Source organism: Xiphias gladius, chromosome 21, assembly GCF_016859285.1.
Source record: "Xiphias gladius isolate SHS-SW01 ecotype Sanya breed wild chromosome 21, ASM1685928v1, whole genome shotgun sequence".
NCBI classification, from domain to species: Eukaryota; Metazoa; Chordata; class Actinopteri; order Istiophoriformes; family Xiphiidae; genus Xiphias; species Xiphias gladius.
The window spans coordinates 9,444,906-9,460,600 of record NC_053420.1 but is presented as its reverse complement, the minus strand read 5'-3'; the positions used below and the strand labels follow the sequence as shown (position 1 = coordinate 9,460,600).

Genomic DNA, 15,695 nt, shown 5'->3' with positions numbered 1-15,695 from the left:
GCTATCGAAGCCAGAGCTGGACAGACCTTGAGTCACTTTCAGGCTCAGTGTCTCAGTGACTCTGTTGCCTGGCCTTGTTCCACAGTAGAAAATGTCTGCCAAAAAACGGCTTTTCTCTCCTGAGAGGACCAGAGACAAACACACAAAGAGTTTATGTGTGATTGAGGTGGCGGCGCAGTAGGGCCTTTTTATACATTGTACCAGGTGAAAGCTCTCCTGCCACTGCAGCCACTAAATGAAATGGATGTTTTCCTACTTGTACGAGTGAGTTAATTGGCTTTTGCAACACTCTGCCCTCACCCTGACCCTTATGAATACCGCGCTCTTTCTCGGTTCAGCAAGCCGGGATTTACTCCACTTTCATCTGTACCACCATGCCTGGGCAAAAGGTAATTGCCACTGACCTTTGACCTGTGAGTGTCACCTCTGTGGGCCACGGGGCAATTACATTCAATCCAGATGTAGCTGGAGGTGGTGCAATGTTTATTCGATTCCTGGTTACACTGGTGGTGTTGTTTTTGTAAAGCAACTAACCTTACGATACATCCCATGTTCTTATTATATGGCAGATCATATTTATTTTGTAATATCTGAGTAAAAAGAAGAGGTACATGCAGTACACTTGATGAGGTGGGGCATACAGTCCAGCAAAGTATGAGAACAAGGCACATCAGTCACAGTAATGAACAAAGAACACTGGTGGTGTTGACAGAGAGAACGTTGATTGAGAATGTATGGCACTCTTACTATAGCTTATTATACTGTATATGAGCTGTGGTTCACATGGCTGAGCTAATCAATTTTAATCCCTCTGACAATATTAAAAGGTCTATTACAACAGCGGTTCCTAGCCACTGAGCTGCAGGCCAGTACTAGGCAGAAAGGAAACATGTTTCATAAAAAAAAGAAAAAGCCGAATGATAATTCTGTACCTATATATACTGCTGTCTTTACTCATCACTCCCTTTATTACCCACAACAACAGATTAGTTGAACTTAAGTAGTGCATTATTACATGTGGTCAGTCCATCATCATTCACTTAGATGCTTCAACTACTTGTTGAAGGTTTTGTGTTCTTTAAGATGCATTATGCTACATTATGTACACTATTATGATGCATAATTCCCCCCCCCAAACACAGACACACACACACACACACACACATGCCTTTTGCCAGGATTTTTTTACCGTTTCGTCTGACAATTTCTGAAAATTTCCAAAAGAACAATTTGACAATCTTGCCCACTTCACGCAGCAGGGGTTCAGAGGTGCAAAAAGCAAGCAGAGTTTTAACCGCTCTCTCAAGCACTGTTTTTTCGCTGTTTACGCAAAAATTTCTGTTGCATTTTGCTGTTTACAAACGACTGCATCAATACAAATGCCTTTCCAGGAAAATTGTCTTAAAGTGTGCACCATTATTACCATATTTAAACAGTCATTGCGTCTCCCCCCTCTCTATTAAGGCTAGCTTTTGAGCTCAACTTTGAGTGTGACTAAAAAAATGTTTTTCTTCCAATGTGGTTGAACAACATGTTGTACAAAGTAGTTAATTTTGAACATACCAATGCCTTTGGCCAAGAATGTTAAAACTCACAAAGAATTTGACTCCAGTTGTCAGTAGCACACAGTAGCACTTATGCACAATGATGAGAACTGATTTACAGGGCGATATACAGCTTTAAAAAAAAAAAAGGCAATAAGCTAAACAAATATAAATAAATAGTAACAGATAGATAGTGTATTAGGCAAAGTATGAAAATATGTTTTTTTGAAAGCTGGAGAATATACAGTATCCACTGTGTATACAGACTGTTACTGTATGCTGCAGATACTGAGATGTGTTCTGGTTGTTACTTTCCAGTGCATAAGCTCGCTTCAACAGACAGCTAGCTGTAGCTATCTGTAGAACCTGCAGCCTGATTATTAGACATAAACCCCTCCCTAAGCAAGCCCCCCCCCCAATGGTCAGAAACTTCTCTGGTTCCTGACTGCTCATACAATAGGACTAGAACAATTAACTTCCAGGGAAACGACAGGTCTGATACGTAGGCCACAGACACTCAGACATTATGGGATGGGATGGGAGGAAGGATGATGTCATAGTTCCTGAGTCTCTGTGTTGTGATTTGGCACACTCAGATTGATTACGCTGATAAAGCCGGCAGGTTTTCTACCTCCACTGATCAGCTGTGTGACCGCAAATTTTTCTTCAGAGGGACTGCACAGGTAGTCAAAGATAGAAAAACAGCGAGGATCAGACTTTACAGACCCTCACAGTTCACACGAAAGATACAATCACAGAAACAAGAGGAAGGGCGTGCTGTGGTGATTGGTGTGGTTTAATCTGACAGAAACACTGGAGTCCTTTTCAGATTTAAAGCAGAAAATGGCAGCAAACAGTAACTGTGCATGCAGGAATAAGACTAAAATTCTACAGCCACGCTAGTGGCTCTTTGAGGGCGTGGAGGATCTGTGGATCCTGTCAGTCAAGACCCATCTTATTAGACTTGCCTTTGAGTAGAGCTTAACCTATTTTTTTTTATGTCTTTGTGTTTGTTATTTTTATACTGTGTCTCTATTTGCTTTGTCCTTCTTTAATCTTTATTGTGCAGCACTTTGTGATGTCTGAACTAGAAAGTTGCAATATAAATGGGTCAAAGTTATTCCAATTCATCCTCCTTGGAACCATGAATGTCTGTACCCAATTTCATGGCAATCCATCCAATAGTAGTTGTTGCGATATTTTCATAAAAAAAAAAAATGTGAGCCTCATAGTGGTTCTAGTGGATAATTCATTGGATCGCCACAGGCATTAGAATACATTGTCTTGGAATCATAAATGTCTGAACAACATTTCGTGCCAATCTATTCTGAAGATATTGAAATATTTCACTGAATAAGGAAAATCTTTGACCTCCTGGTGCCACCACAGGAAAAGTCAGAGAATCATCAAAGTCATTAGAATTTATGTTCTAGAGACTGTGACTATCTGTGGCAAATTTAATGGCCTCCAAGTGATCACCAAGGTCATTGGGGGGTACCACGAATATCTGCTCCATCCAATCCATCCAGTAGTTGTTGAGATATTTCAGTGGTGGACCAACTAATCAACAGTCCAACGTTTTCATCCCTAGAGCAGTGCCACTGGCATGGCTAAAAAAACAAGGAGGATGCAGTTAGAGGCTAAACAAAATAAGTGTGTTCAGGATTTTAAAGCATGAATTCAAAGTTTGTGGGAAATTGTAGATTGCATACACACGTGTATGTATATACGCATGTGTGTGCGTGTGTGTGTGCGTGTGTGTATGTGTTTGCGTGCGTGTTTGCGTGCGTGCGTGCGTGCGTGTGTGTCTGTCTGTCTCTGTGTATGTGTGTTTGTCTTTCTGACATAGGGTACTTTTGGGGACAAATTTCAGACTTAAGACCAGTTAATTAAGGATGGCTTATCAGACTGGGGACAAAAGCTGTGTCCCCAGTTGGGAAAAAGCTGAGTTTTGGGTCCGTTTTTAAGGTGAGGTTAAGGCTAGGATAAGGGTTAGGGTTAGGCAAGTAGTGGTCGTGTTAGGGTAAGGATATGTCTCCAGGAAATGAGCACAAGTCTATGTAATGTCCCCAAAAGTGACCTAGGTCAACGTCTGTGTGTGTGTGTGCGTGTGTGCGTGCGTGTGTGCGTGCGTGCGTGTGTGAGTGTGTGTGTGTGTGTGTGTGTGCGCGCAAATACAAAAGTTTTTGTCCCAAATCCATTTACATTCCTCATACTTGTGAATAAATGCCAGCCCAGAAGAAAAACAATGAATTGCAGGTGGTGCTCTATTGCATCCTCAGTTTGAAAATCAATAAAAGTTCTTGTTGGAGTGAAAAAATGAAGGGGAAGGACATAAAACAAGGCAACAAAGAGAAATAATGTATCAAGGGTGTCATGAATGTGAAGGCACAAGTACACGCTGTTTCAATAACCTCCTGTACTCGGGCCTTTCCTTTCTCAAGCCCTTAGACAGAGTCATTAACAGCTCCTCAGGGAGTTTGGGAGAAAGGCTCAACCAGGACTGACCCCTGAAGGGTCCAGAAATCTTTCTTTCACGTGGTTTAGGTAAACAATGTCTGTTGTTTAAATAAACTGGATTTCTTATACCTTCAACTTCAATATTCAATTGAATAACACTGATAAATCAGCTAATGCAGGAAATCAGCGTCTTAGAAAGCATCTTATCTCTTAGAGTGCAGACATTATTCGATATCCTCTTAGGTCACGCACACTATAGGGCCATGCAGTGAATTACTCTAACCTTGTGTGTGAGCTCAGCACATGACAGAGGGGTGGAGAAAGTATTGTAGGGGCACGGCACTAAGCCTCCCACAGCCAATAAGAACTTGACTGACCTCACCATTTAGCACCATAGTGTCCAGATTATCCAGCTGTTTGATCTGGGCACTGAATGAACTCAAATTTTCAACTTCACTTTAGTCACTGGAAACTGAGGCTGGGGTGCCACTGGAAACTTCTGGACTGCCACAGTGGATACAGACCCACTGATCACTTCTGGAGTATCTGTGGAACAAATGCAGTGATTTATTTTTTATTTTTTATTTTTTATTCATATTCAGAGACGCTCAGTCCCATTTAATGATGTCTGCAGCGTGTTAATGTGCCTCAAAGACTGCTGTTTATCTGCAGAGCTCATCTGGCCTTGTTCGAGAGCTCCTGTCAAGGTAAGATGTTTGACAAAGACACTGTGCACATTCAACATTTGCCAGACATCACTTTAAAACTAATAACTTGCACAAGTAGTCTATTTTCAACTGGATATTCATGACAGATGTATTGCTTTTGTCAGTGTTACAACAATACTAATTTTGTGAGTGTGCGATTTCCCTGAGAAAGTATTTAACACACTATTCTCATCTATAATTAATCAGACAAATTTGCCAGATCTAATAAGTGGTATTGGAAACCTGAGGTCAAAACAGGCCCAGAGCATGAATGAAAACTCTTTTGCCAGAAGCACAGACACAAAAAATTTGCTTAAAGTGTAAAACTTCATGTTCATTCAACATTATTCCAGCTACTTTCTTGTCAATCTAACCAACCTATTGATACCCCCAAAAAGTAGATAAATAAATACATTTTAAAATATCCTAATTTAATAAACTAAGGAGAAATGTTGGATCTTTAGGGGCACTTGAATGGAGCATATGGATAATTTTTCTATATGACCAGGTGCTTTGACTCAGTTGCCCCTCTGCTACTGCCGGTCAAGTCCAACAACAGTGTATCACTGCTTCACAAACCACCACCAGGGTCTTGACAGTGCTGCGACTAAGTGACCCACATTAGTCAAATTACTTCCAAGAAAGATTCAGCTTTGCGTTCTTTATGCATTGACTTCAAGTACTGTTGTCCCTCTGCCAATGCCCTCCGCTGAGCCCACCCTGCTTTGTGCTGATATCTGTGTGTTGTCAAGTGGCGCTTTGAGGCCAGCCACTTTGACTGCTTTATTTAGACCCTTACAGTATGAGGGGGGTAAGCATTGATGCCTCTGCCCATTTGACTACTTATGCCGTTCTCCTACCTGTTGTAAATGAATCACAACTGTATTTTTCACGGAATGTTTGATACTTTTCTCATTATTTTACGACCCAAATGATCAATCCTTGCTATTTAATTATCGGTTTTGTTCATTATTTCTGCACCTTTGCCATTTTATCAGGCGTCCTGTCAGTCTTAACTCGTTTCTCTATTCATCCTGCAATGTCAACCACTGAATTTTTCGTACTTCCAAAATGCCATCAACGCTGTCTCTGCTGGCAGTACAGAACATTTCCCGAGCATACTGTGCTATTTGAGAGGCCAGCGTGTGGATGTTTGGTGGCTGCTTTAATACAGTGAAAATCTTTCAACTGACCTTTCTAGTAATTGGGCAAAACCTTTCATTTTGAAAGGGGAAAAGGTGACGGGTGTGAAGTGAAATCCAGTACATTCAACTCTTCTATTTATCAGAGGTTGCTACAGTTTCATAACTAAACCGCCACATGACAAAAATCTTCTCTGTAGCCCACATTTAACGACACTGGTATCAAGTAAAAGAAGCAACCGCACAAAAGTTCCTCCAATATCCAAGACAAAATATCCTCCAAACAATGACAGAGGAATGTTTGTTGTTTCAAGGTTTTCAGTTTTACTTTAAAGCCATCAGAAAGTAGAGGAACAACAAATCCATTGTGTGCAAGATGATTGCTAAGTAGGCCTAACGTCAGTTAGGCAAATGGTGTCAGCAGCCTAGACACTGGTGATATTTAAGACAGTACTGGAGGATTGAAGCCACTTTACAGTGAAATATCTGGGCGGCGATGATTATGATGGTGTTAAGTTTAACTCAGCATAAGCACTGGGAGTGTGGGGAACAGCTGACTGCAAGGAAATAGTTCCAGCATATAGCTTTTAGATCCCATTCCTGTTTACGTACCGGTTAAATAAAAAAATAAATAAAATACACGTCAATTTGTATTGTTTTGTTTTTTTATTTTGGACAGAGCCGTGCGAGCTGTTTCTCCATGCCTCCAGTCTTAGTGCTAGGTTAGGTTAATTAAACCCGCCCCCAAAATTATTCTGTGTTTTTCCATTAGTAGGTGTAAAAGGTGGTGAAAAAAACCTCTAAAGAAATCAAGTTGCTCACATAATGCTGTGTGTTAAGTGCTGACATGGGATGGGCTGTCTCAAAAATCAGGCACTGTGTTAGCCTGTTACACCCATCTGTTACTTAACAGTGAGATGATCTGCTGTTTCTAATATTTCTACCTCCTCCTGATGATGGCATCAAACCAATAGCTTAAAAACAGCATACATGCTTCTGTCACTGTTCAACTTTACTCATAGTATCACACACGGACAAATCCTTGGTTATCGAGTGTAGAATACACACAGCACTTTATGCTCAAATATGTTAAGTTTACTTGTTACCCATATGTAAGTTTAATTTGTCACACCCAAGTGCTCATTATTTAATCATTCCAAGTGACCCATAATGACTGAATGGATAAAGAAGAGACACAAGTTCCTGTTTCTCTTCCATTACCTATCGTGTCTGTAGAATAATGCAGGAGGTACATTTACAACTGCATAGCAGCAGCTAAAATCCCAGCTCAATAACAAAAGTTCTTTAACACATTAAATATTCACTACCGGCTGCACGCAACTGGCTTATCCAATAAGTTTTCAGGGCACTAAACCAATTCATCAACCAAATCAAGTCCTCGTGGGCTGAAAAACACTAAATCATCACCCACTCCCGAGCATAGCCCTGAGCTATTGAGTAGTGTAAATTCAACCTGTACTCACGGTCTGATCGATGTTCTCTCTGGATAGTCTCCCCTGTGTAAACAATACAGTAAGTTGTTTGACTCTGCAGATAGACTCTTATTCATCACCTCTAAAGTGAGACTGTGGAAGATCAGCGGCTGGGAGCTCAGTGAATACATGCAGAGAGCAATTGAAAGCAAAGCAAGGCCAGAGATGGTAACCTAAATCTTAAAATCTGTTATCGAGTGAGGGAAATTATTTTTGACAAATCTGATCTTTTGAAATGCACACGAGGCATCAGCAAAAGCAGAGGTACTTATTGGTCAGTATACTGATTGTGTAGTGTATGTTGCACATTTTGATGGTGAACTCATACAGTGAAAGAAGCAAAGGGGCTTTTGCCAACAGAGAATAAAAAGGCCTTGTTTGGTTTGTTAGTACTGAAGATGAGACAAATGGGAGAAAAAAGAGTCACTTGGCATAAGACAGATAAAGAGAGAAAAAGATCAATACTGTCACACAACAATAAACATGAATATCTTCTACTGTATTATCAGATGTGACAAGCATTTAACGGTTGTTAAAAAGATTAGACAAAACATGGCAATAATTGTATACTTAAAGGGTGAAAAGGGTTGCACTTTTGTGATAGCATTTTTGTGTGTTTTGCATCTTCCGTTGTCTGACGTGAACACAATGTTTTGGCCTCGGCTGTGAAACATTTGTCACCAACGCCTCGGAACAGTTTTGCATCAAATTTGCAAATGAAAACCTTCAGCAACAGTTAAACTGCACCAACATCTACCCACATTCCAGCCATCAGAAATGTTTCCATTATAATTAAGTAAAACCTGCATAAAAAGTGGAGTTAGAAAATCAGTTTGACAAACGGGTTTCAAAGGAGAAACTAAAGGGAAGAATCATGGAAATTTGAAAAGGGCAAACATGAGTTTCTGAACCAGACATCGTTCACATCACACATCAACATTCGTTTCTGGCTTCATTGAATGTTCAAAGATGAACATGCCGGTGATAACCAATCAGAGTTCCAGTTATACTATATCCCCAAGTAGTAACAATGTTATCAACAGAAAACACCCTGTTAAGTGCCTGTTAATGATACAGAGTAGGCAAATGGAGGAGTAACTGGGGAAGCAAACTGACAAAAAAAAAGTCATATTTGTATTTTGTTTTCTGAAACCTGTATAAAATGTCGTGAATCTATGTTAAAATTGTCATAAAACTGATTTACATTTATGACATATTTCCACTTGAAATCCTCTTTTTATTGTTCAATTAGATACTGGTTGATGGAATACTTTAGAAGTATTTGCAATGCTCCTTACAAGACTGTGCGTTGTTGCTGATATTTTACATTCACAGAGGCGATACAAAAATGTTCAGAGATGCTGATATGAACTATATCAAAGCTGAAAATAAAACATCACTTTCAAGTCAAAATAGCTATCAAAATGAACAACTTATCACCATGTACCACAAACAGCAGCGGAGATATATTTTATCTCTTTATATTTATCTTTTTATACTTATCTCTTTTACTGTTACTTGTAACTATTTTCAACAATGACAACATAACAAAGTTCTTCTGGCTCATAAATGGTTAACAGAAATTTGAAAGAATCTGGAAAAATCTCATATTCCAACAACTAATCAAGCAATTTTCTGTGCTGCTTTGTTCTCTCCTGAACAGGTCCTCTTATTCGTAAAACGTGTTGAATTGGAAGAGGAGTTCTGTGAGGAAAAATGCCGGCTGCCATCGGTGGTGCTCAAGGATACACACCACCTGAAGGTGGCTGGGGATGGATGGTGGTGATTGGGGCTTTCATTTCTATCGGTTTCTCCTATGCATTTCCAAAGTCCATCACAGTCTTCTTCAAAGAGATTGAGGTGATCTTCAATGTGACCAGCAGCCAGGTGTCCTGGATCTCCTCCATCATGTTAGCAGTCATGTACGGCGGAGGTGAGCTACAAGCCAAAATACCACCTGCCAGTCGTGGGTTTGTCGACACTTGACATTAAGCACATCAAGACGATTTACAGATTGAATCAGTTTCTGGTTCTTAGCACAACTGTGAAATATTTATTCCTGCAGTGTTCAGGTAAAAGCCGAACAAAAAGCGAATGCTTTTTGCTGTAATACAGATCTGTATACTGTAGCCTTTCAGCCTCGGTTTGTCCACAAAGAGGCCACAGATTCTCAGAATTATAGTGCAGCTTCAATTAAACATTTCATACTAAGATAAAAACAATATTGTAACTCCTCCATTGAAGCGTTGTTAATAAAAGTGAAACATCATCGGTCTCTGGAGCACATGAATGGGTTTTAGCTCTGTATACTCCCTGATTGTTTTCACCCGCGCTTTGAGAGTGAAAGACCACAAGGGGTTTGGCTGTGTTCCTGCACCGATGAGATGAATGAGACGCTGGGTGATGTCACACAGGTCTGGCCAGTCCAGTGGTGATAAGGCTCTATTCTTGTGCATTATATTCAACAGGGAGAGAACAAAGTTCAAAGGAGCTCTCCTCGTTCCCTCAAGACCGTCTGCTCTGAAATCAAAACACTGCAGCCCTCTTTACTCTAATGTGAGATAAACTGGAAAAATTATGACAAAGGCATCTTTTTTTTTTTAATCTCAGGGAAGTTTCAGGAAAGTTGCTTTAGTGTGCCAAACTGATGTGAAGTGGAAACTCTAACACCATATAAAAACACTTAATATCAAATCTTCCCCAATGAATGTAGAATATATTTGCAAAATCTGCAAGCAATGAAATAAAAGTGGACATAATATTTTCTTGCTAGGCAAGCATTTCATCCATTTTATGGTGGTGAATATTACTTCAAAACTTACCTTTATTACCTCCACCAAGCAGGTTATGTTTTCACCCGTGTCTGTTTGTTTGTTGGTTTATTTGTCGGCAGGATTACACAAAAAGTACTGAACCGATTTGCAACGAATTAGGTGGAGGGATGGGGCATGGGCCAGGGAACAACCCATTTAATTTTGGGGCAGAATCAGATCATTTACTATGGATTTGAATTCTTTTCACTGAAGTCTGGTGTATGCTGTTTGACATTGGCTTTGGCGGAGGGCTGCGCTCTCCCAGTGCCAATCCACTATTATATTTTTGCTACATATATTCCGTAAAAGCAAGTTTCCATATATTTCATGTGTACTGAGAACAGTATTACATGTCAAAGGCAAGCAAAACATCACATCCAAGTTAAGCCCTCATTACTGTACAACAGAAGTACCGTGTTCCCCGTAAAGGAATCAATGCTGCTTATTGTTCAGCAACACATTCCCTTAACAAATAGCTGCAGGGTTGCATTCAAGCAGCACAAGTGATTAAAGGTTACCGAGTTACACTGTGAATTTGTCTTTCATTGTACATAGTGTTATGTAATATTTCTTATCAGAAGCAACACATAAGGGATCTAAGCTTGTTTGGGTTTACCCCCTTTTTTCATGGCTGCAGAAGTGAGATCTGCACCCGTCCTAACAGGTTCTGAGCCACAGTGGACTCAATATCTCTCAATGTTCAGGTGTAACATTGTTAATTAATGCAAATGTTTAGATGTGAATATACACAGATGAATGGAAGCTTTGCATGATAATTGAAAGTGAAAAAGTGTTTGTCAGTGCTGTGAGTAGATGACAGCTGACTTTGTTACTGTCTGTATGTTAAACATTCTGAGCACATCAGCAGGAGAAGTTCATTAACAACCCACTCTTGCGTACCTCTGTACTCCTTCAATTTATGATTCATTACATTCATAATATTCTACATTGGTTTGTCTCCAACCTTTTTATCCTGAGCAACTCTCCCTGCAAGGCAGCAGGAAAGAACTCATTGTTAGTGTGGAGACTCCCTGTATTACAATTTAAAAACCCTTTGTCTTGAACCGTGCTGGCAAATGAGTCTGGACAACCTCTAAACAAAAACTGTCAGTTTCTATTTAGGTTCATCGGGTAGCGCAGGGATTTGGCAGGGAGGCAGAAGTGTCGTCCATGTGGATCCTCATACTCATTTAGGCCAGTTGTTGTAAGCCATAGATGGAGATGGTGTTTTGCGACCTGAACCCTCCTCACATTTTGGGCACTTGTTTACAAGTCTTAGTGATTTTCTGGAATTGATTATGAATCCAAGGTGCATGCATATGAATAAGCTGATTTACTGTTGCCTGATTCAGTCAGTCTTTCTTTGGAACTAGTGCAATAGGTGCGTTAACTGCAAAAAAAAAAAGAAAAAAAAAAAGACATAGACAAAAACAGGAAAAAAGATTTTCAGTTGTTATTGTTCAGTTGTTCAGTAACCCCCACACACACACACACACACACACACACACACACACATACACTCACGCAGACACAGTAATACCCCCATCCACTTGTCTGAAGTGATGTACCTCCATCTAATCATTTCAATTGCGCTTAGAGTCTATTTAAGAAGAATTCACAAACAAATTATTCCTCTGTCAATTTTGCATGAATACCTGAACCAAATAAATTATTATTTCATTACAGCTTTCATTGTTTTTCTGACAGATCACATTATTAATGGCATGAGAACACATCTACTGCAGTGCAGCACTGACAAAAATGAATGCAGAAGTTGTTTGAATTTGCTGAAGCACAGCTATGGTACCAGGGCCCTCTGGTGGTTAAATATAGAACTATGGCTTGATGATTCAATAGAAATCACTATTTCTCAGCTTTTATTGTGGATGTGTCTGTTTTTGCATTGTTTTTTCCTCTCTAGGTCCTATCAGCAGCATCCTGGTTAATAAATATGGGAGTCGTCCTGTTATGATGGCAGGAGGATGCCTGTCTGCATTGGGCCTTGTTTCTGCCTCTTTCTGCAATTCCGTTGAAGCTCTGTACTTCTGTATTGGTGTGGTGGGAGGTACTTAATTTCCTTTCTTTATTTTTAAGTTTAGTCTTGACTCGCCCAATTTTTTTTTTTCCTGTGCACTGTTGCCATCTAGTGTTCCTAAAAAATAAAAACAACAAGAAAGGCCAAAAATCTCCAAACGTTGTTTTAAGCTTAAATCCTCATTTTAAGGCTCATATATATACACATATGTATATATATGTATATATATGTATATATATATATATATATAAATATATAAATAACGTTAACACAAATTTTTTTTTAATTGATTCTTTTAGGTTTGGGATTAGCCTTCAACCTCAACCCAGCCCTCACCATGATTGGAAAGTACTTCTACAAGAGGCGGCCTATTGCTAATGGGATTGCCATGGCTGGCAGCCCGGTCTTTCTATCCACTCTGGCGCCTTTAAACACCTGGCTCTTTGACCAGTTTGGCTGGAGAGGAAGTTTCATGATTCTCGGTGGCCTGGTCTTCAATTGCTGTGTTGCTGGTTCCCTTATGCGGCCTATAGGACCAAAACCCAAACCTGCAGAGAAGACCACAGAGAGGAGGACTGTTTTGCAGACCATTAACAGCTTCATTGACCTCTCTTTGTTCAAGCACCGTGGCTTTTTACTTTACATTGTGGGCAATATTATCATGTTGTTTGGCCTCTTTGCACCACTGGTGTTCCTCAGTAATTATGCCAAGAGTAAAGATATCCCTAAAGAAAAGGCAGCTTTCTTACTGTCTGTGCTGGCTTTTGTGGACATGGTTGCCCGGCCCTCAATGGGCATTGTGGCTAACACCAAATGGGTGCGGCCCAGAGTACAGTACTTCTTTGCTGCCTCTGTGCTGTACAACGGTGTGTGCCACGTTCTAGCTCCATTATCAGTAGACTACAAAGGCTTTGTTATTTATGCAATCTTCTTTGGGTTTGCGTTTGGCTGGCTAAGTTCAGTGCTTTTTGAGACCTTAATGGACCTGGTGGGAGCTCAGCGCTTCTCCAGTGCTGTTGGGCTGGTCACAATTGTGGAGTGTGGTCCGGTATTGTTGGGGCCCCCTTTGCTTGGTGAGTACATCATCCACTATGTGAACCTTCAAGTTGACTGACATTATTAATAATTTATTTGTGTGTTTTTAACCACATCGGAATCGTGACTGTGATTAAAAAATTCTGAAACATGGCCCTTTTTGTCTTCACAGGGAAGTTCAAAGACATCTATCACGATTACAAGTACACCTACCAGGGCTGTGGGATCCTCCTCATCGTCTCCAGTTTCTTCCTGTTTGCAGGGATGGGACTCAACTATCGACTGCTGGAAAAAGAGAAAAAAGAGGAGGAGAGGAGCGCCAGGGTGGGAGGTAGAGAACAAAAGTACAAAAGGGACAACGCTGCCAAGGAAGTGGCAGAGGCTAGAAACACAGAAGACACTGTCTAACATCCTGTACAATGTTAAGTTACATTTTTGTTCAATTTAATGTTGTCTGTGAGATGTATATTCATGAAAAACAGATGCTTGTGTGAAACAGTATGGATAAACATTATTCTGTTTCATTTGTGACTCCTCTTCTGTTTCATAATGCATTGTTTTTTAGAGACCAATCATTTGCAATTCGATGTAAAATATTTACACACCTATTTACACACCGATTAAATCCCTTTAAATTCCAATGAACAATCCCAAATAAATAACTTTAATATTCTTATAGGGACTGGTATATGTGTTTGGTAGACTATTCAAGTTTGCTTAGCTTTTTACGTCACTACTTTTTAGTCTCAGATGGTATCACTATAGCTCTTCTGTAACTTTACTGAAGCACATTATATATAGTATATTAACCTTCTAAATTGTGCCCTCAGATTATGCAGACTGCAAACATTCTCTGTAAAAGTGCATAATTATAGTATTCACCTCACTTTGCTTGTCACACCGTCTATCAAACACTTTTATAAAGAATTTCCCCTGTTTACCAGGAACCGAGAGCACTGTGCAGTTTTTGAAGGTTTGAAAACATCATCGGTGCCACCGTTGTATATTCCTCAAATATATTCATACTTATTCTCGATTTCTCTTTGAAACATGTTTTCCTGGTCCATTTTTGATGATGGATGATGGGAATTATCAGTAGTTCTGAGGGAATTAAACCTTGTTGCATAGCTTTGTGTATTCACATGATGGGAAAATGTGTCACTGACTACAAGTTACTATATATGAAACACATGTCAGAAAAATCAAATAAACTGTCATTTGACAAGAATATAAAAGTCCTCTGTATTCTATGCTTCACATAAAGCTTAGATGAGAAAAACGTTTGTTCTTTTGAAATGCACTAACACTATTTTTCTCAGAAAATACACCTGTATCATAGTATCCTTTATTAAACTGACTGGATGACGGAAGTACATTATTAAATTTACGGTATAGCCATTTTTGACACATATTTTATAAGATAAATGCCTCCACAACCCTGAGTCATTTTATCAAATTATGTTCTTGCCATTGGCTATGCTATAATAATAAGTGATGATAAATGATTTTCTTACTGGTTGAACATTGCACAGTTAACATGTTCAAAACTGTTTATGTACTGAAGGTAGTTACAAAGATACAAATCAGTGCAATACTGCACTTCTCATTAAACAGAATGACATTCAACCTGCAGAGCTATAGCTTCTCTTGGTACTGAAGGCCAGCTTATAAAATAAGTGGCAGAATCATGATACTTAAAAAAAAAAAAAAATCTAGGAAAATGTAGGATATGACAAAAATAATTATACTATAACAAACAAAGAGAAGAATCACCTTCCTATTCCACTTTTAAACACGTGTCAATTTTTGATGTTACTATAATGAGAAATGTTTTTAGAGAGGGATAATATAGTAATAGTAGTAGTAGTTGTAGTATTAGTAGTAGTAGTATCTTGCTTTGGACAAGACTGAAGTAATGTGAAAGGACGTGAGTATCATCCTGGACTTGGTCCCCTGGGTCAAAATATGACATTTGAAAGCCTCTAAAAATTAAATCTGAAGCAATGTTCTTTACAGAGCTCCCCCCCCATCTGAGAAGTTTTCAAAAATTAGATCTGTACCAAAATTCAGAGACACAGAGAGGACTGCAGATGTTTTCTTTTCTTTGTGCCTTGCATTATGCATGTCCTGTTCATATGCCGAGGAGACCCGATGTGTTGAATGAGAGCGTCTAAACCCTCTGGAACTTCTTCATTTTTTTTTTTTTCTTTCAAAATTTACTTAAGGCTTTATTGATCAGTTTCTACCTGCGTGGCCCGAGTCCCAGTCCTTCCTGAACTTATGATTCCTTAATGAACCTGCAACACTCGCAGAATGTTTGGCCGACGGCCTAAAGGAGGCTCGGGGTTGGCAGAGGCAGTGGCAAGAGCTTTTACTTTACTTAATCTTCCAGGTTTTATTAAACAACGCGTTTGGAGGTAATGATGGAAAATACATATGCATAATGCATATTATTTAGTAGCAGGA

At 39.5% G+C, this 15,695-nt stretch overlaps 1 protein-coding gene across 1 annotated transcript; it reads left to right on the top strand.

Moving 5' to 3' along the window:
• The first annotated feature begins 4,403 nt into the window (after positions 1–4,403).
• slc16a1a (solute carrier family 16 member 1a) lies at positions 4,404–14,440 on the top strand. The gene is made up of 5 exons (XM_040158460.1): positions 4,404–4,711; positions 9,010–9,279; positions 12,081–12,224; positions 12,494–13,267; positions 13,402–14,440. Exons 2-5 carry the CDS (start codon positions 9,063–9,065, stop codon positions 13,635–13,637), a joined length of 1,371 nt encoding a protein of 456 aa, XP_040014394.1. The 5' UTR covers positions 4,404–4,711; positions 9,010–9,062; the 3' UTR covers positions 13,638–14,440.
• Positions 14,441–15,695: the final 1,255 nt, after the last annotated feature.

What these genes read in the sequence shown, in the direction of transcription:
- slc16a1a (XM_040158460.1), top strand. Translation starts at nt 9,063, where the DNA reads ATGCCGGCTGCCATCGGTGGTGCTCAAGGATACACACCACCTGAAGGT. An exon ending in AGCAGTCATGTACGGCGGAG is followed by an intron (nt 9,280 to 12,080) that starts GTGAGCTACAAG and finishes TTTCCTCTCTAG; the next exon opens with GTCCTATCAGCAGCATCCTG. An exon ending in CTGTATTGGTGTGGTGGGAG is followed by an intron (nt 12,225 to 12,493) that starts GTACTTAATTTC and finishes TGATTCTTTTAG; the next exon opens with GTTTGGGATTAGCCTTCAAC.